Genomic DNA, 20,192 nt, shown 5'->3' with positions numbered 1-20,192 from the left:
CATTAGTTTGAAGCAACGGATGTAAGGCACAAGGTTTGAGCATACATATAAGATGAAGATAATGCACTTAAGAGTCACAAACAAAACTCCTGTTTGAGAATAAAAAAGCTTAATATGAAAAATTTTTCCAGCAACGGAAGGACTGTTGAAAAGCACTGAGCCTCTAGGGGATTATTTTGAGGGAATACAAAGTTTGAACACTGTCAGTACGCTCATCTCATAATGGGACTTGAATGTCAGATACTTTCTGATTAGACTTCTTATGTTGACAGTAAAAGGAAAGGTATGTGTCGTAGTTTTATCTTTATGGTCCAGAATTTTAAAAAATACAGAAACCAGTAAATAGTATAATGCATGGCCTAAAATGCAATTGTTTTAACTTATCCAAACTTAATTATTTGGAATGAATCTTACCTAATGTTACAGATAGCATATAACTCCATGCTGTCTTTAACAGTAGGTAAGTCTCTGAAAAATATATTATATCATGAAAAGTTCTACTGTTAGGGATGGATCTTACTTGCTGATAAAGATAGCGCAGTAGGTAAATATCTAAATAAATTTCACCATGAAAATTTATATTATTCACTACATGCAAGCAACTGTGTGTATTAAGAGAAGCTTGTATTTATCCAAATTTATTAATGTATCTGGTGTATATCAATTAATATAATAAACTATACTACAAAATATACAGTATAAACTAACACAGTACAGTATAAACAAAGGCAGTCTTCACCTTTCAATAACTTTAGAAATATACATATACACCTGTACAAGGATAAAATCTATCCGAGTGCACCTCTGAACAAACATTGAATAGATAAAACAAGATCAAAATTCAAGAGATTAAAAAGATTTACACACTGACTTCCTAATAAATCTCCATACAACATTAATAGAAATATATTGTGTTCACAGATGAATATTTATATGATCAGGACAATGTTAGGCAAAGCACAACTCCAAGATTCAAGAGGAGAATGAATGAGTTATGTATTATATGTCTCCACTATGAATGTCTGACGTTTTAAAATGAGTGACAATGAGGGATTTTACATACAGCTACCCAAAAATGCTAACTGTTATGGGAATGATGATGATGGCTGACTTTGCTATTCGATTCCCTGACAACCACAGCTGTCTGAAGCTGACACATCTGTGGCACAGGTGCTTCGGAGGAGTCTGCATGCCGTCTCAAGGCAGTCAGGCTAAATGTTCCTAAACTGTAAGTACCTGGTAGGGTAACCAAGGCACATACAGGAACCTTGCTGAATTCCCAAGGCTGTAAAGTGATCTTTCGAACTGTCCCTCCAACGTACAGCACTTGGGTGCTTGACTGTGGCGAGTACATGTGGTTACTCGAGTTTCCAGTACTGGAAAAAAAGAGAAAGACTAATTGAAACATCCTAAATCCTAATGCAGAAAAGAAGCTTAATTTTTCCTGAAGCCAAAGATAACAGTTTCAAAAGATAAATCCTCTTTCTTAAATGATATAAATAAAATGGTGCTACTTTGGCTACTGTGAGGTACTAGTACTGAACATGGCGGAAGCTCCTTGGGACGCCATGTTTAGTACTAGCCCCCACCCGGATCAAAGTATTATATAAACCCATTTCTTTAGTGTGGCTGACAAATTATATTAATAAACAATACCTTCATGCAGCTGTCTGCTTTACATTTACCATAAGGTGTTTAGTACTAACACCTCAAGAGTAGGTGAAGTAGATAGAGAGCCAAAGTAGCAACTAAAACATTTATATGCACTATATGTAAAAACAAAACCAGACATGACAAATCCAAGAGATATTACTTTATTTCTAAATAGCAATATTTAAGGGTCAGTCTTTAAAGCATAATTTAAATTACTAATTCTGACATAGCAAAATGACAATTTGTCGAAAATTGCATTTTTCCTAACTATACAAACCTGAGGTCCTTTAACAATAGGAAGTAGCTAGCGGCAGCTGGAACGGTCGTAAGCTTCGAACAAGGGGAGAACGGTAGTTAACTGCTTGTCCGATCGTCGCGCGGCGGTGGGAGGGAGGTAAACAAATCACTTTTGCTTTTGGCCCATGCAAAATACGCAGAGTGAGGGGTGGCATGAGGAGGGACTATATGTAAAGGACCTCAGGTTTGTATAGTTAGGAAAAATGCAATTTTCGACAAATTGTCATTTGTTATTCCGATACGTAATTACAAACCCGCCGGTCCTTTAACAATAGGAAGACTCACTTCTTGGTGGGAGGAATCTGAGTCTTTGATGAACAGACTGGTGTTCGTCCATCCCTGGAATGCCTCCCTGGTCGTAAGAGCGAGGGAGGGATCCAAGCCTCAGTCCGATTGATCGGGGTGTGCACCGCAGGATCAATGGTCAGACCTCTGGGCCGAGTACTAAGAGAGAGGCAAGCGTATCTCTTTGTACCAGCATTGTAAGAACTTTTTCCTTTACATGAGCAAATGTAAAGTAATGGGTTTGTCTCATGTAGGCATCCACTTTCTCCCCCTTGTTGGAGAAAGTGGTGGATATACACTCCTATCTCTAGTTAAAGAGATAGGATGGAGCTCTGTTGAATAGCTTACCTGCATCTGACTCCCTTCCAGCAAGGTAACGACCGTATCCCTCTGCCCACAGGTAGAGGTAGAGAAAGATGGTGAAGAGAAGCCAGTCACTCTCTCATTCGCACATTCATTCTCCAGTCATACCAGGAATCGATGCTGTTCTGCCTGCTCGGGTGCTGGGTAAGCTTACACAACGTGTTGAGCAGCCACCACAGGTCCCAAGAAAAAAGTATCCAAGGACTTGTGGGCAATATCCCGAAGGTAGAAGGACGTGAAGGTGGTCTGGTTGGCCCAGACACCTGCCTTCAGGACCTGCGCCACGGAGAAGTTCTTACGGAACGCTAAGGAGGGTCCGATACCTCTGACTTCGTGGGCTCTCGGTCGGAGCGTACGGATGTCGTCGCTACCATCAGCCTCGTACGCTCTCCTGATCACCTCACGCAGCCAGAAAGAAAGCGTGTTCTTGGAGACTTCTTTCTTGGTAACCCCAGTGCTAACGAAGAGGCGTCGACACTCAGGCCTGAGATGTCGAGTTCTCTTCAGATAGCGCCGTAGCGCCCTCACAGGACAAAGCAGCATCTCATCCGCATCGTTATCGGTGAAGTCCAGAAGGGAGGGGATCGTGAAAGACTCGAACCTGTCGTCGGGGATCGACGGATTCTGAGTCTTAGCTACGAAGTTCGGGACGAAATCGAGCGTCACAGATCCCCAGCCTCTGGTATGTTTAACATCATAAGAAAGGCCATGTAGTTCCCCTACTCTCTTCGCCGATGCCAGGGCCAGCAAGAAGAGGGTCTTGAGAGTCAGATCCCTGTCTGACGACTCTCGGAGTGGCTCGAAGGGTCTTCGAGTCAAACTCCTAAGTACGAGAGTCACATCCCACGCAGGGGGCCTGAGTTCCCTGGGTGGGCAAGACCTTCGAAGCTCCTCATTAGCAAGGAGATCTCGAACGAATTCGAGATGTCCAGTCCCCTCAGTTTTAGGACGAGCGCCAGTGCTGCTCTATATCCTTTAACTGTGGGTACTGAGAGGAGCTTCTCTCGGCGAAGAAACACGAGGAAATCTGCTACCTGCTGAAGAGTGGCTCTGAGAGGAGACAGACCCTGTCTACGACACCAACCACAGAAGACGGCCCACTTCCCCTGGTACACAGCTGCAGAGGACTGTCGGACGTGTCCAGCCATCTCTGTTGCTGCGCTACGAGAAAAGCCTCTCGTTCGCAAGAGATGGTGGATAACAGCCAGCCGTGAAGTTGAAGGGACTGGACTGCTTGGTGGTACCGTTCTACGTGTGGCTGGGCTAGAAGGTTGTGCCAAGTGGGTAGCTCTCTCGGTGCGTCCGCAAGAAGAGCCAGCAGGTCCGGATACCAAACGGCTTGCGGCCGTTTGGGAGCCACCAGGATCATTCTGAGATTGGGAGTGACCAGCGCTCAGACTGATCACTTTCCGAATCAGACAGAAGGGAGGAAAGGCGTAAGCGAAAGAGGTTGTCCCAGGGGTGTTGGAGAGCGTCCTCTGCAGCTGCCCATGGGTCCGGCACAGCTGAGAAGAAAACCTGAAGTTTTCTGTTGTGCCGGGTGGCGAACAGGTCTACGACCGGTCGCCCCCACAGGTTTAGAGCCTTTCCGCTACGTCTTGGTGTAGAGACCATTCGGTCCCTATCACCTGATCCCGACGGCTGAGCTTGTCTGCTACTACATTCCTCTTGCCTGGAATGTAGCGTGCTGACAGCTCTATCGAGTGAGCCGTGGCCACACTCGTGCACCTGCACCGTCAACTGATGGAGCGGAAGAGACACTAGCCCCCCTGCTTGTTGACAGAGGCCACTACTGTGGTGTTGTCGCACATCAACACCACTGAGTGTCCCACCAAGCGGTCCTGAAACTCTTGGAGAGCGTAGAACGCCGCCTTGAGTTCCAGGACATTGATGTGAAGGTGCTTTTCGTGATGGTCCCACACACCTGCAGTCAGCAACTCCTCCAGGTGTGCGCCCCATCCCTCCTCGATGCGTCTGAGAACAGAAGCATCTCCGGGGGGGAGTGCGTATGGGCACTCCTCTTAAGAGGTTCTTGTCGTCGAGCCACCAGGCTAGGTCCTGCCTCACCTTGTCCGTGATAGCCACGGGAAAGTAAGGAGGATCCTTGGCCTGAGACCAACTCTCCCTTAGCCTCCACTGGAGAGACCGCAGGTGAAGACGCCCGTGAGGGACTAACTTCTCGAGTGACGACAGATGGCCGATCACGACTTGCCATTGCTGTGCTGCCTGTTCCTGCCGCGACAGGAACCGGCCGGCTGCCTCCCTGAATTTGCTGATACGCAAGTCTGCGGGAAAGACCTGCCCTGCTACCGTGTCTATCAGCATACCCAGGTACTTCATCTTCTGCTTGGGTTCGAGATCGGACTTCTCGTAGTTTATCACGATCCCCAGATCGCGACAAAACTTGAGGAGTCGATCTCGTCCTGTAGCAACTGCGAGCGGGAGCTCGCCAGGACTTAGCCAATCGTCGAGATACCTCAGAAGACGTATCCCGTGCGAATGGGCCCAAGCTGACACACCAGAGTGAACACTCGCGTGAACACCTGTGGGGCGGTTGAGAGACCGAAACAAAGTGCCCTGAATTGGTACACCGTCCCGTCGAAGATGAAGCGGAGGTACTTTCTGGAGGACTGATGGATGGGTATTTGAAAATACGCGTCCTTCAAGTCCACTGAAAGCATGAAATCGTTCCCCCTGATAGAGTCGAGCACCGATCGTGCCGACTCCATCGTGAACCGCGTCGTGCGAACGAAGCGGTTCAGGGGAGAGAGGTCTATCACCGGACGCCAGCCCCCGATGCCTTCTCCACTAGGAAGAGGCGGCTGTAAAAGCCCGGTGACTGGTCCTCCACGATTTCTACAGCTCGTTTCGCCAGCATGGTCCTTGATCTCCTGTCGAAGAGCGTTGTCCTTTACTGATCCCCGGACATAGGTCTGTAGGTGGACCGGATTGGAGATGAGGGGGGGGCCCGAGACCTCGAAGGGTAGTAGATATCCCTCCCGAAGGACGTCTACTATCCAGTTCTCGGCGCCGTAGCGCTGCCAATCGCCCAATGGCTCGCTAGGCACCCCCCCCACTTCCGGCAGCAGGTGAGGGGGAACGCCGTCCCTAGCGTTTCCCACCTCGTTCGCTTCTTTCCAGCACCCCCTCGGGGAAGGAGGGCTGGGAGGGAGGGCACTGGTTGCGGCCTCCTCTAGCAGAAGTTGAAACTAGGAGTCTTCACACGGGGTTTGGACGGTGCAAACCGTCTTCGCCGCCGTGGAAGCGCTAGCCAAGCTCTTTGGTTTGGCCGCAGTCGCTCGAGATTGCCCAGTAACCTTCGAGACTGCCTGGTGAACTAAGCGGTCACTCTCGTCAGTGCGCCGCCTTTCCACCGCAGCGTCCACCATCTCTCCAGGGAAGAGAGCTGGGGAACTCCTAAGAGGTCCATTTCGAAGCCCGAGTGCCGCCTCACGCCCGGCCCCCTTGGTCACTCGGGTAAGGACTGCGTCCCTACGTCGAAGAACCAAGTTGGCCCACAGGTTAGCAGTCTGATGGGCGAGGTAAGAGATTGCTCTTCCTCCAGACTGGCACAGTCTCCTAAAAGAAGCGTCGTCTTCGAGAGCAGAGCTCCCAGAGCCGGCCGCTACTTTGGATATTGTGAGGGACCACAAATCCAAACCAGGAAACTGCCTGGAATGCTGCCATAGCGGTAGATTCCAGGGCAAGTGCCTCCTGCTGCGAGAACCATAGGTTCTCCGACAGGAGCTGCTGCAGGGACACACCTGGAGTCAGCCTCGCTAACTCGGGTTAACCTGTTTCGGCAGTATCGGGTCTTCCGAAGGCACGTAGAATCACCTCTGCCGCTGTAGAGGAGGAAGAAGCAGCTTAGAAGACCGTCCGGACTTTAGCGAGTCCTCCCGTCCTGAGACGAGATTCTCCACCTGATCCAGGACCGAGTCTGCAAGCTCAGATCGCGGTAACCCCACCATCATTTTGGGTTCCCTCTTGGGACCCCAAAATGATTCGAGCCGGGACGTGGCTCTGCCGGTGGTAGCGGCGATCCTTCCGCGAGGTCATTATGCAGACGCATCAGCTTAATGACCTCCGCAAAGTTCCTCTGTATCTCGGGAGTTACAGCGTCTTGTGGAGTAGGACCGTCCAGTCCCTCCAGCAAGAGCATATCCCGCGATACTCCTCCTTCAGAAGGAGGAACAGCGACAGACCCCTGACGGTCGCCTCCAACTACTTGCGCGTACGTTCTGGTCGGTCCTAAAACCGTGCCTGATCCGTACGGCGTCATAGCTGGGTCACGAGCGGCGCACCTCTCGTGATCGCTCCTCGGTACCTCGCTCCTCCCCCCTGTATAGCCCGAGGAGGTTGAAGGTACGGAGAGGCAGACCTGACGCTACCCCTCGCTCGCTGGCAGGACCAGCGTGCGTGGGAGGGCTGCTGCTGATCGTCAACCCGTGGTGACGGTCGAGCAGCAGGCCTAGCCTTGCCGCTCGCCTGGGGCGATTGGCTTCGGCTGAGAACGTCGAGACCGATCTCTAGCGTCAGGCGAGCTGCCGCTGGTCACCGTCTCCGCCCGGTCCCATCGGGAGCGGCGGACGGGTGACCTGCTAGGCTCTCTGTCGCGTCGAGACCGGCCAGCGTCCTCGGCTCGCGGTCAAGCCGCTGGTACCAGCCGTGGCTGGTACCGGCGGCCGTGGGGACTCCTTCCTCGCCTCAACCCGCAGCCGGTCAGCGACCGTCACGTCAGCCCGAGCAGCCAGTTGATCGCTGCGAGAGCGTCCACTGGCTGGCGAGAGTCCGTGTTGCACGACTCTTCGCCAGTCTTCTGCTCCGCGCCGCTGTCTTGACGGCGAGCGAGCTCGGGCGTCAAAACTTTGGCTGGACGGTCTTCTTGGAAGAGCGTCCACTCGGTGCTTCTCGCGAACGAGAAGCGCCCGAGACGGCCAAACCTGGTTTAGCGGCAGAACCGCTAGCACCAGGTGAGGACGCACCAGGCGAGGCTGGTGCACCTCTGGTCCCCGTCGACTTCTTCTTTGCAGAAGAAGCGACGGGCCCCGTTCCCGAAGGAACAGGAGGACCAGCAGACAAGAAGCTCCCCAGCTCGCCTGAGAGCCGCCGGCCGGGGCCCTTAGAAGATCCCGAAGGAGTCTTCTTAGGGGGAGGGGGGGAGGAGGCAACCTTCTTCTTCTTCGGCTGTTTAGCCTTAGAAGTCGAAGGGGAAGGAGAGGCAGCAGACGACGAAGAAGACGACGAAGACGACGACGACACCTTCTTCCTCTTCCTCTTCTTCTTCGCCAGGCTCCGCAGGACAGACGTCAGGTCTTCCATCCAGGAGGGAGCCGGGGCAGTTGCCGAAGCAACAGGGCCCGACTGCACCTGTCCGGAAAGACCTGAGACTGTGACAACACCACCAACAGCAGGAACAACAGGAACAGGTCCGGGAACAGCAGGAACGGCAGGAACATCTGAAAGTGAATGAGCAGCAGGCCCCCGATCTGAAAAGGAATGAGCGGCTGGGACAGCAACAGGTACGGCAGGCACGGCAGGTACCACAGGAGAGCCAGGCGTCCTGTCGGCAGCACCGTCATCCTAGGCACTGGCGGCAGGACCAAGGGGGAGGGGTACTACTTTAGGGCAGCGGGAAGTCCGGGGTCCCGGCAATACAAAGACACCCAAGGGGTACCCAGGGGTTGGTGGGCACCGTACCTCTGACACGGCAGGAATGGGTTTTTGGCATCGCACGCCGTGGGTTGTCACCGACATGATTATGTGGGTATACACCAAGATGCGGTGGCATCTCATATGCTGGTGTCGAGATTGTGGTTGTTGTAGTGGTCACCGCACCATGAGTGACCACTGCCGACCCCCGCCAAGCCGCTGAATCAACCCCTGTATGCTCGGCACTCCCTGCCAGTCCCAGCGACTCCCACACCTGTCCCAGGTCGTCCTTCGCTGATGGCACACCTGCGGAAGCAACAGTCGGGTTAGTTAGAGGGGTTTCCTCACGCCCTGGGGGGAGAAGAACCCCCCCCAGAGCGGACGGAAGACCCCGAGTACAAATGGACGTCCGGGTAGCGGGCGCCCTCATCCACACTCGACGGATCGAGAGAGGAGAGGCTCCGCTACCCCCCCCCGCAGGGGAAGGCGCAAACCGTGGGGGCTGGCCGGGGGGCAGGAAAGAGGACGAAGTGTCCGTTACCAAAGGAGTCACTGGACTTTCCGATGACTTCTTGGGCGGCCTAAGTCTCTTCCTGCCCTCGTACAGCACCCACTGCGCCTCGGACCAATTCATACATATTACACAGGGCTCGTTGCGGGAGCACTCTCGCCCCCGACAACGAGTACAAACCTCGTGAGGATCTACATCGACAACGATCTAAATCCCCCACATCTACGCCCCTCCAGCCCGGGACACACTCTACGGGCGACCGTGGGGGGGCGTGGTGATATCTCCATTTGTCTTCTTCCACTCATTTGCAATGATCAACAAAAGAAATGCAAAAAGTACTTACAATCACTCTGATTTATACAGAAAGAGAGGGCAAATACTCAAACTCAAAGCAAACGACAAGCGGGCAGAGCGATGACGAGCACGTCCTTCCCACACACGGCCGAAAGCAAAAGTGATTTGTTTACCTCCGCGCGACGATCGGACAAGCAGTTAACTACCGTTCTCCCCTTGTTCGAAGCTTACGACCGTTCCAGCTGCCGCTAGCTACTTCCTATTGTTAAAGGACCGAGGGTTTGTATTACGTATCGGAACAAACAAGGTATGCAATCAAATCTCAGGTTATGATGGCCATTTTCCTCTTCCTTCCAAACCACCAATCACCAACCTCTTGCTAAGTTCAAAGCTGCAATAAAATGGGCTCTCATAATCATGGCTACAGAAAAACTCCCACTCAGTCCCAAGTTAAAACCTCTTTCTGTATTTTGATATTTTATTAGTTCTCTTTGGTTTCATCTCACCAAGATGTCAAATCTCTTTCACTCACAATCTTTCATATTTCCCACCAATCCTTTGAGAACAAACCCTCAGGGTAGAAATGTGGGAGCCTTGATTTGTAATTTGGTGATTGCAATAAACTTTACTACAATAACAATCCACTCCCTCCTCCTCTTGTCCCTTCCTCTAACTCCCTCCTCCTCTTGTCCCTTCCTCTATCGGCCATTCTTTAAACTGTGGAAGGTTGCTGGATGGTGCCTGCATTGTAAAAATAATTTTCACATGAAGTCTTCTCCTTTTTGTCAATTACGTCAAATCCTCTCTCTCGCCACCTTCAACATTCGCTATAACGTCAAATCCTCTCTCTCGCCACCTTCAACATTCGCTATAACGTCAAATCCTCTCTCTCGCCACCTTCAACATTCGCTATAATTAACTTCCCACTTACTACATTTCCCTCTAACTGTCTATAATTAACTTCCCACTTACTACATTTCCCTCTAACTGTCTAACTTCTTTTACTTGATTCAAACTTCACCTCCTTTGCGAGTGCCAAGCAATGGGGATTAAATACTCTATTTCAAATATAATTATTATAATAATGACCGACCCTATGCCTTACAGAGTCCAATTTCCTGGGAGTTAGAGGGCTGGACAATGAGATCTATTCTTAATGTGTTTATCCAACTTACCTTACAGACAAACACTCAGGGCTGAGGTTGAGATGAGTGACAAGACAACAGGCACTGCAGTTTTGAAGATGTAACTCAAACTTTATGCTGCATAATCTGCAAAGTTCATAGAATTAACAGTCAAGTATCCTTTGCCATTCAATACATATCCATTATTGTGAGAATACCTTATAAATATAAAGAATAATGAAAATCTAGTCAGGAATGAGGAATTCTCACCCAACCCCTGCACTCCCTGAATCAAAGGCTCTGAATCAACGCTCACACTCATCATGCACTGAAAGAGGCTTAGTTATTCAGCCATCCCCCGGTTTAGGCTCCATAATGAATGCATGTGCATTAGTTATAAGTCTGGGAAAAAGCAAAGGAGGGATACTGGAAATAAAATGAAAATTAACCTATTACATTCCAAATTCAAAATGAATAAATTCAAAGATGATGACAGCCTCCAGTGTAATGTTTATTCAAAGTATCTTTCATGCTCCATCATTGGTTCTCCTCTCATAGGAGGAATGCACACAAATGATTAAACTATTATGGATATAACCTGAATTAAGATTTGAATGGATCAAACGACAACATTGCTTTTCGAAAATCTAACACATTTTGTAAAAATCTTTCTTCTTATTATTTAAAATTTCAAAAGCCACACCTAATACAGAAAAACTACTGTTAAGTACAGAGCTTGTATCCAGACATACAAAGCTAATGCAATCATTCAAACCAAGGTATATGGTGGAATAGACAAACTTTAAAAAATTTAAATATCATTCGTAGCCTCACCTGCTCACAAAGAAATCATGCTCAACAAGACTTGGGAAATTAGCAGAAACTTTCACTAAATGCTTTTGTTTATCAGGTGGAGGGAGAGGCGACTGTATTGGAGGAAGGGGTACTTCAGGAATTATTCTGATGGGAGGCTTCTCCTCCTCTCCTGTCTGAATCAATGGTAAGTTTGGCACGCAAACAGAGTCGCAAAGATTTTGGAGATGGACGCTGTGCTGACCCCACGTCTGAGTTCCGTTCCTTTGGCCCTGAAATATGCAAAAGAGATCAGCCATAATCTCCAACTCTTCAATGTAACATTAGGGGGAGACATTTAAGGGTCACTGAGAGTTCAGGCCCTACTGCCAATCCTCATCCTCCTTGATAGACACAAAGTTATAAGGCCTAAAATGATATTGTTATGATACAATAAAGTTTGTTCATACTTACCTGGCAGATATATATAAGCTGTATTTTCTGAAGTCCGACAGAATTTTAAAAACTTCGACACACGCAGTGGTCGGCCAGGTGGTTAGTACCCATTCCCTCCCGCCGCTGGGAGGCGGGTATCAGGAACCATTCCCATTTTCTATTTCATAATTTTTATTTCCACTGTCCCCCCTGAGGGGAGGTGGGTGGGTACTTGATTATATATATCTGCCAGGTAAGTATGAACAAACTTTATTGTATCATAACAAATATCATTTTGTTCATGAAACTTACCTGTCAGTATATATATAGCTGAATCCCACCTTTTGGAGGTGGGAAGGGACAGAAATAGAAGGATTTTGGGAAACAAATGCATGCAGATGATTTACATCTTGGTTACCACCTGTTAGCATAGCTGGCTTCGTGGTTACTTGCCACGTAAGTCTGCTTGTGGCTACTAGAGTTGCCAGCGAGGTAGAGACCTATATAGCTGGTGCACTCCAGATGATCTGTCAAAAAAAACAGGGGCGAGACCACGACGTGACTAGACCATATTGACCATACCATGAGGGCTAAGAAGTAAAAATAAAAATATATATATATAAATATATATATCACCACCTGACCAACCTAGCCAAGTTAAGGTGTGTTAACAAGGCTTAAGATTTAAGAAGTCGCCGGTTTGTCGGCGACCCCTCAACAACTAAATTAAGAGATCTTCCTAACCATTTTATTTTTTACAGGATAGATGAGTGGTACTTCTTGCCCCCAAAGATTGTTGTATTGCAGACACGTATGGCCCTAGCGAGCAGAGATCTCATATGCCATCTTTCACATCTCGCAGGGAGTGTGAAGTGAACACAGAGTTTGCTTCGCTAAAAACATGGTACTCAGGATGTTGCTGAGTGCCATGCTCTGTTGAAATGCTTCCGAGGCCGCGCCCTCACCTCGTGAGCATTCAGATAAAAAGATTTCAAATCTTTGTGCAAACACAATGAAGGAGCATTTTGAAAGAACTCCTTAACACTAAAGCCAGGCTGTTCTTCGACTATGGGCAAGTCTGGTCTTTTTCGGAACACTGCAGATTGCCCGAATGACTTCGACTTTCTTGAGTTTATGTAGAATAAAAACTGGAGAGACCCGACAGGGCACAGGACTCTCTCTGGCTCCTGCCCACTAACTTGTGCCATTCCTTGCTTCCAAGCTCCCTGGCCCCAAGGACAAAAAGGGAGGGTTACCATTCGGTTAGGCCACAACGGAAGGGTTAGAGAGCACACCGCCTTGTGTTTCTCTAAAGCCAAAGAAAACTTGTGAGATGGCTTAAAATCTCACTAACCCTCTTTGTCGTATCTAGGGTGGTTAGAAGAAGGCCTTCCTGATCACATGCAAGAAGTTAACAGGTAGGAGAGGTTCGAATGCTTTGACATCAAGAACTTCAGACTACGTCTAAGTTCCATATTGAAAGCTTCGATCTGGACATGCACAGTCAGTCCGTCTGTACTAAAGTCAGGTGGTGAACCGACCAGTTGAACCAGTCAGACGAATCAAGGACAGCAAGGCTGTACCCTGAAGACCATAAGGCACTATCTTCGCGAAGGATGAGTGTCTGGACTGCCTGGCGATTCAATCTAAGCAAACCTTGGGGGTGTATCAACGCACCCAACGTCGTCAGCGAATCAACTCCTGACTCGAGCTTCTGGTGCCAGGAGAAAGGAGCGAGGAGCAAAAAGGCGATTCAGTCCCGAAGGAAGAATGCCTGACAGTCCAACCTGGTCTCATGTTACACGATCATCGGGGGTGTATAAACGCAACCGACTTCGTCAACAAGAAACTCAGGGCTACTATAGTCGCCTGATCTCGCACGAGTGTCTGACTCCGAGAAAACAGGTGAGACAAAAAGTAGATGATGAGCGAGGTTCGAGATTCCACAGAACTCAAAGATCGTGAAGGGCTTTGTTGTTTGACAGACGCAAATCTCTGAGCCCAAAATGCCGTCAACAACATATTTGCGTATTCTTTAATAGTTGTGACTGCCAGCTTATCCCATCTTCAGACGGAAATGGAAGACGGTAATCTTATTCCTGTCAACATCTCGATAGCCTGACGTAGTCAGACTCAGAGCGGAGATGTATATAGGTAGTTATAGGTACCTTTCGAGTTAGAGTAGACCGACTCTCTCGGAAAAGGTCCTTCCGGAAAGTGAACTAGGAAGTATGTGACCTCTGTGAAATCCAGGATCCTGAAGGCCAACATGGGGCGATCACGTCATTGTCGCTCCCTGTGACGTCATAAATCCTCCTTTATTAACATTTTCCTAAGCGATTGAAAAAAAAGGGAAAAGAGACTAAATATCCATCCCCGTTCATATCATAGGATGGCGTTTAATGGTACCGATCCCGGATCGAGAATAAGGGAGCAGAAAAGAAGAAGCCTCTTCGTCCTCAACATATCGAAGAGAAGAATGAAAGGGCGTCCCTAAAGTCTCCACAACTCTCAACTTACTTCTAAAAAGAAAAGATTCCACTCGGAAGTCAATAGTTGCTGCCGTCGATCTAGACGATTCGTTACGGACTTTTGCAATCCTGTAACGAACCTCTAGAGGATCGTTACATTCTACGCCTGTTGTTATAATAGCTTTCTCGTAAACGCGAACAGGGACCGAGAGAAGATACTTCTTAGATATGAGAGAGCTGTGGAATATCAGAGTTGATCTGGACCACTGGTTCCCAAAACTCGTTACGAGGACTGGAGGGACTACCGAATCGCTTTTACTTCTTTCAGATTAAGATCCAGGACATCTGAAACCCTATCCAGATGTCCGGCACCTTCTTTCTATCACCTCAGGTGATAAACGCACTGAGAGATGTTCAGAATCATTCCTAGATCTTGAATAATATTTCAGTTTCCCGGTAGGAAAAAAACTGTGGTCTGAATTGCAGTCTATTCGGGGAAACAAACTTCTTCAGGAAGGAAATGGTCCCCAGCAAGCTCATCCATTCCCTCCCCGAGTATGCTTACTTCCCGTAATAGGCTGCGCTTTGCCTAAGCAGGAGAGCATATAAAAGTGCAATGTTTGCGGTAGACTCGTTAGTTCTATACCGTGCGGTAACGAGCACCGAAAGGATTAAGAGATAACTCTGTTGAACATAGTAAGAGGCAAAACGAATGCAACGTTATTCATTCACGTAAGAAATACCCCTCAATCTTAGGCTAAAGCCGTGATTGTAGGGCAGAGATACAGTTAGTCAGTCAATTCCCGCAGGAGAGACGTAACCGCCAGCACAGAGATAACGGTTAGTCAGTCAATCCCGCAGGAGAGAGAGACGTAACCTACGGCGCATGACAGCGCCCGATCTGTTACTGGGCTCGGTTGGACTGGAGGACAGACACGTGACAGCAGCAGCCAGCAGCTTACGAACGTCGTCTCTTAACTTTATGTCTGGGTTGCCAGCTACCCTATTCTACGAAGAAATAGGTCCTGTTATTTTTTGAGCAGAAAGACTCTCAAGCTGGTATTTAAGCGAAACACAAAACGCTAAATATATAGATGCGTTTTGTGTCGTCAGAAACACTACCATACAACGGTTAAAAGATAAATCGAAACTCCTGGAAGGCTGCAGGGAGTAACGATTAAATGTCCTTAAAATAGACCAATAGACCTCTCGGTTGCCATCCGAAGAGGTAACTACAGCAAGCGTATATGACTTGAACCAACCAGAAGTAAAATAAACGCAAGGCAAAATATGAAAATTATATCACAATAAAAGTTTGTTCATACTTACCTGGCAGACATATATATAGCTGAATTCGGAAATACAGCTACATACATATCTGACAGGCAAGTTTCATGAACAAAACTTAAGAGAATCGAAGCAGTCACCTCAAGCTTCTTATGTTACTGGACATAAGCGTTCATTGACGTAGTCTACAAGTCTATTTCTTGTACGAGTCTGCGAATGACGAATGAGAGCTCTTCCGAATCTTGTCAATAAGAGCTTATTCGCTTACGCAATATCAAGTTAATTGAGATGGTTGTCAATGAGAACTAACCCATTTACGGGGACAAAGAGATATTTTGTCAATGAGGGGATACCCACTTACTTGACAAAACGAAGTATATTGTCAATGGGTGGGGGGAAAGGTCACTGAATTGACAAAACGTAATCCAGGGAGTCAAGCATTTAATTTTTCCGATTCCCGTTCTCAAACGAGGAAGGGGCAAGAATCCTGTTAAGAGACTGGTGGGCTTACGGCAGCTAGAACGACGATGTTCAATTCGGCAGCGTAGTCCCGACTAGAAACTAACAAAATCTATCATCTGAAAAACCCTTTCAGATGGCTAAAAAGCTTGCAAAATTATCCTGGGAAGAGGAAGAAACTCTCCAACAGCTTCCTCTCCCGTATCACAACTAATGCCTGCTAAAGCTTTAAAAATTTATGGCAGTATGTGGCAAAGGAAGTCCTGTCTTGCGCTTTCCTGAAGATCGTCCTTTTGATGAGTGCCTTTGCAAGAATCCCACTGAACGTTGCCGAGAGTCCTGACGTGCAGGACATCGAGCCTTACATAACCCGTAACTGCCTTATCGCAAAGTCTTGACTGCGGTAGTGGCAACTTTAAATTTATTGGCAGAATGGCAAAGGTTGCGGTAGAGCAAACGAGATCTTCCTTGAGCTTTCCTTAACTCCATCCACCTATGCGAAAAGCAATATTAATTGACAGAGACCTCTTGAATTCACGAAACCCGATGTCTTGCTGGGTTTCGAAGAAGAAGTTGTCTGTTCACTTTAAAACTTCCTCCGAAGCACTGCCTACTTCACATTCTTTGCAGGTGAGGTAGAAGGTATCACCGGAGGTAGAGATAAACATTCTTTAGGCCCATATCTGAAACAAGAGCTTGAAGAGTTCAACAGAAACGTTCAGCCAGGCGACACACCTGGCGTGCGCTGGTCTTGCACGCTCGGCGTCCACTGGGACGCGCTCGGCGTTCCACTGGCGCGCACTTGGCGTGCACCCGCGCGCGCCTGGAGTCCATCCGAGCGTCCCGGGCGTCCGCTCTCAAAAGCTTCCTGCTACTATGACTTCTCTTACGTATTTCTCGGTGGAAAGACGGACACGAGTTCAGGCGACGTCGCCTTCTTACTTCTCCCTGAAACGCATAACGAGAGAGAGAGAGAGGACGTGAAGCGTCCTCTTCTATAAAGCTTCTATTTAGAGGGCGCGAGTCCTTCCGAAAGCTCCAACCCCTGCATGAGGGGAGGACGCTTCGGAGGACGAGAAGCAATCTTTCAGGATTCGTGCACGCGCACGCACTTTGGCAGTCTGGGGATATTTTCATCAGAAAACTGCCGAAGGCACGCCAGATCGGTGGGGGTTCCTTGTAACCCTCCTTAGGCTTTCGACATGCTCCCTCCCCGGGTCCTGGGGGAGTCAAGCAGAGGTCCGGCCTAGAGGCGAAACGAGGCCGATCTGACGCACCTCCACTACACAAGGGGTATCACTGCACTTCTGCACTTCACTTTTACTCTCTAAAGCAAGCACTTTCGATTCTAAGATACGAATCGAAAGAGTATCAGAGAAATGGGCAATTCCTCTACCGACACTGCTTAGGGCCCGAAGGCAACACTGCAGGGTTAGGAGTACAATTACAGAAGTAGCACTTCACAGCAATGAAGGAGAGAGCACCTCTCGTAGACATATTCATAGCCCGTAGGCCATACTACAGGGTTAGGCAAAATAAAGTCTACAGGAAGGTTAGCAGGTTCACTACCCTGACTTTTGTTACTGATTAATTGCGTACATACGAATCATACGTCTTCCTTACGGAATTAGACATGTTTTACTGATTAATTGCGTACATTACGAATCATACGTCTTCCTTAGTTTACGGAATAGACAAAGTCTCACAATCGTCTTACATGACAAATCTCAACAAAGAAGCAAGACCCATACCCCTCGTACATACCAAGTGCGGATCTACCGAAGCTTTCGGTAGCCACACCCTATCTTTGCAGACAACCCCGTCTGAAACTAGCCTAACTAGATTCAGATATTTATGCAAAAATGAATCAAATTCAAATCAATTTAAGATAGCGTATGCCTAGCCACAAATCCCACAAATCCAAGTAAATAAATCAAAAGACAATTAGGATACTTAGCGGCAATGAAGTTTCCAAAATCCTAAGACGGAGGTACTGAAAACAGGTGTTTTCAGCACCAGCGACAGAAAAATTATGAATAGAAAATGGGAATGGTTCCTGATACCCGCCTCCCAGCGGCGGGAATGGGTACTAACCACCTGGCCGACCACTGCGTGTGTCGGAAGTTTTTAAAATTCTGTCGGACTTCAGAAAATACAGCTATATATATATCTGACAGGTAAGTTTCATGAACAAATGCTATATATAAAAAATCTTCAACCGCTGAAAATCTGAGCAAAGACCATAAAGAATTCAAATTACTATGATGCATTATTCTATAATATTAATAACTGAATGATGACGATTATGATAACGATACAGGTACTTTACTGACCATCCACAAAACTGTAACAACCATATCCAAGGTATCAGCTGCGATCATATCACGAGCATCCTTTTGTGCTTGGGTGGGCGGAGGAGGGATGTGGTCTGCCGTTGGGTTGGGGGGAGGTGGATCAGCTAGAAGATCCAGAAGCTTCATTCTTTCCCGCAGAGTAAATCGCCACCACGAACATAAGGGAATCTGCTAAAACAAATAAAACACTCATTATGACATTGCTAACGAGAGATTACTAAATCAAATCAGAAATTAATGTTGGTGGAAGGGAATGGAATGAGAAATTTAGACCAAAGGCCAAGTGCTAGGAACTATGAGGTCCTTCAGCGCTGAAAGGGAAAAAGGGACATTGAAAGTGAAAAGTTTGAAAAGTCTAACAGAAGGAAAACCTCTTTTCAATAATCAACAGGTGAATTTGCAGCAGTCAAAGAGATCTAAACTGCAGTGTCAGGAACAGGACCAATATGCAAATTTCATACTTATGTAATAGAAAGGAAAAAAAAAAATTCCTGACATAATATGCTGCAAAAATATTCGACCTTTAATTACAAACTATTGGGTCATTCTTATATGTCTAGAAATGAAACTAAGGAGTCAAGCAATTTCTTAATTATTATTCGAATGCTGAATGACAAATTACCAAGGGAGTATACATACGTGTTTGCTTTAAAGTAAAAAGCTGGGAAAAAGTAGTATCAAAAATGGATTCAAAATCTACCAACACACCCATTTAGGTATGAATTTTGCATCGTATCCTGTAAAAGCAATGAACCTTGAGCACTGGTGAAATAAGGAATTTGACTGTCCTCTCAACAGCAAAGAATTCACTTCCCTACATTAGTTACAAATAATATTGTCGTTCCAAAACGTCCCTACCATCCAATATTTGATACCACCAACATAAAAAGACTTGAACCAGACCACTCAATGAGAGGTTAAAAATGCAGAGAGTCAGCGACACAAAGGCTATATGGAATACACATAAAGGGATATGCTTTGAAATTAGGACAGAAAGTAAAATGTTTAGAGCTTCAAACAATCATTAGTATTTCCTACATTGCACCACAAAAAGCACAGTGTAGATAAAATCTAACGATAATCATGATAGGCTCCACACACCAAGGGTATGCAAATTTAAATAACACTAGTAAGCTGTAACATACTGCTAAATAAACTACACAACATAGCAACAAGTGATGAACAGTAAAATCTCATTCCATTACTATAGGAACATCACTTGAAATCATCCAAAATTTTACTTTATCTACAAATTTACTAATCCTTAGCTTCTTTACTACATTCTATAAACTGCATAAAAATTATGAGCAGGTGACAAATTTTTGTGGTTGGAAATTAACAGAGCCACTGGCAAAGGGAAACTTACAGTCATTTAAATGAACAAACTATACCAAAGATTGAAATACAGACTGCTCATGATCAGAACACCATAACACAAAGAAAGATTGATCATTGTCAAAATACTGTAGAACAATGAATGCAAAGATTACACCACAAAGATAAAGATGACAAAAACATAAACAGAAGAATCATTACAAAAATACAGGCAGCCCTCGGTTAACGGGGGGGGTCCGTTCCCAGCAGATGCTCCTAACCGAAAATCAGCAATAACAGCACTAAAAACCTCCTTAACGGTGTCGCTAACCAAACATCGGCGCTGTTAACCAGAGAGTGGTGCTGCTCTTAACTAGAAGTTGGCGCTGTTAACCGGATATCAGTGCTGCTAACCAGAGATCAGCACTGAAAATCCAGTTAACAGCGTCACTAGACAAGCACCATAAAACTGGATAGCCGTTAACTGATACCACTGTTAACCGAGGGCTGCCTGTATAGCTACCATCAGTACGTCCGAGTCCAAAACAACATAAAAGAATGATCTACTTTCCTTTCAAAAGACAAAGGATTCCTCATTACATTAGTTAGGGGCAGCATACACTCTACAAAGGCAAAACCTGCAGACAACTAGAGACTAATAACCACATACCCTTCCCCGACACGACACTGCGATAATAACTCAAACCTATGTAGGCACTAAAACATATCAAAATAATGACTCAACAAGAAAAAGAAAAGAAAAAAATACAACCATACCAAACACCAAAACACATCATTCCCACATACAATATCCATAGCGCAGTCAAAGATGTAAATTATATTACTTAGGCATGGACTTACCCTGTAAGTGCAAAAATACCTACTTAAGTGCAGTGCCAAT

At 46.9% G+C, this 20,192-nt stretch overlaps 1 protein-coding gene across 2 annotated transcripts in view; it reads right to left on the bottom strand.

Annotated features, from left to right (window-relative positions):
• Positions 1 to 622: 622 nt before the first annotated feature.
• The window catches only part of LOC135209177 (trafficking protein particle complex subunit 8-like), a gene marked incomplete in the record, with an annotated part of 65,442 nt that continues 45,872 nt past the window's right edge, over positions 623 to 20,192 (bottom strand). The window contains 4 exon segments of one of the 2 annotated variants that reach the window (XM_064241855.1): positions 623 to 1,376; positions 10,231 to 10,326; positions 11,014 to 11,264; positions 17,957 to 18,148. In XM_064241855.1, coding sequence (XP_064097925.1) covers positions 1,079 to 1,376; positions 10,231 to 10,326; positions 11,014 to 11,264; positions 17,957 to 18,148 — 837 coding nt within the window. 2 annotated transcript variants of the gene reach the window in all.

This window comes from Macrobrachium nipponense, chromosome 37 (genome assembly GCF_015104395.2).
Source record: "Macrobrachium nipponense isolate FS-2020 chromosome 37, ASM1510439v2, whole genome shotgun sequence".
NCBI lineage: Eukaryota > Metazoa > Arthropoda > Malacostraca > Decapoda > Palaemonidae > Macrobrachium > Macrobrachium nipponense.
Note: the sequence above shows the minus strand (reverse complement) of the source record. Positions and strands in the feature narration are given on the sequence as shown.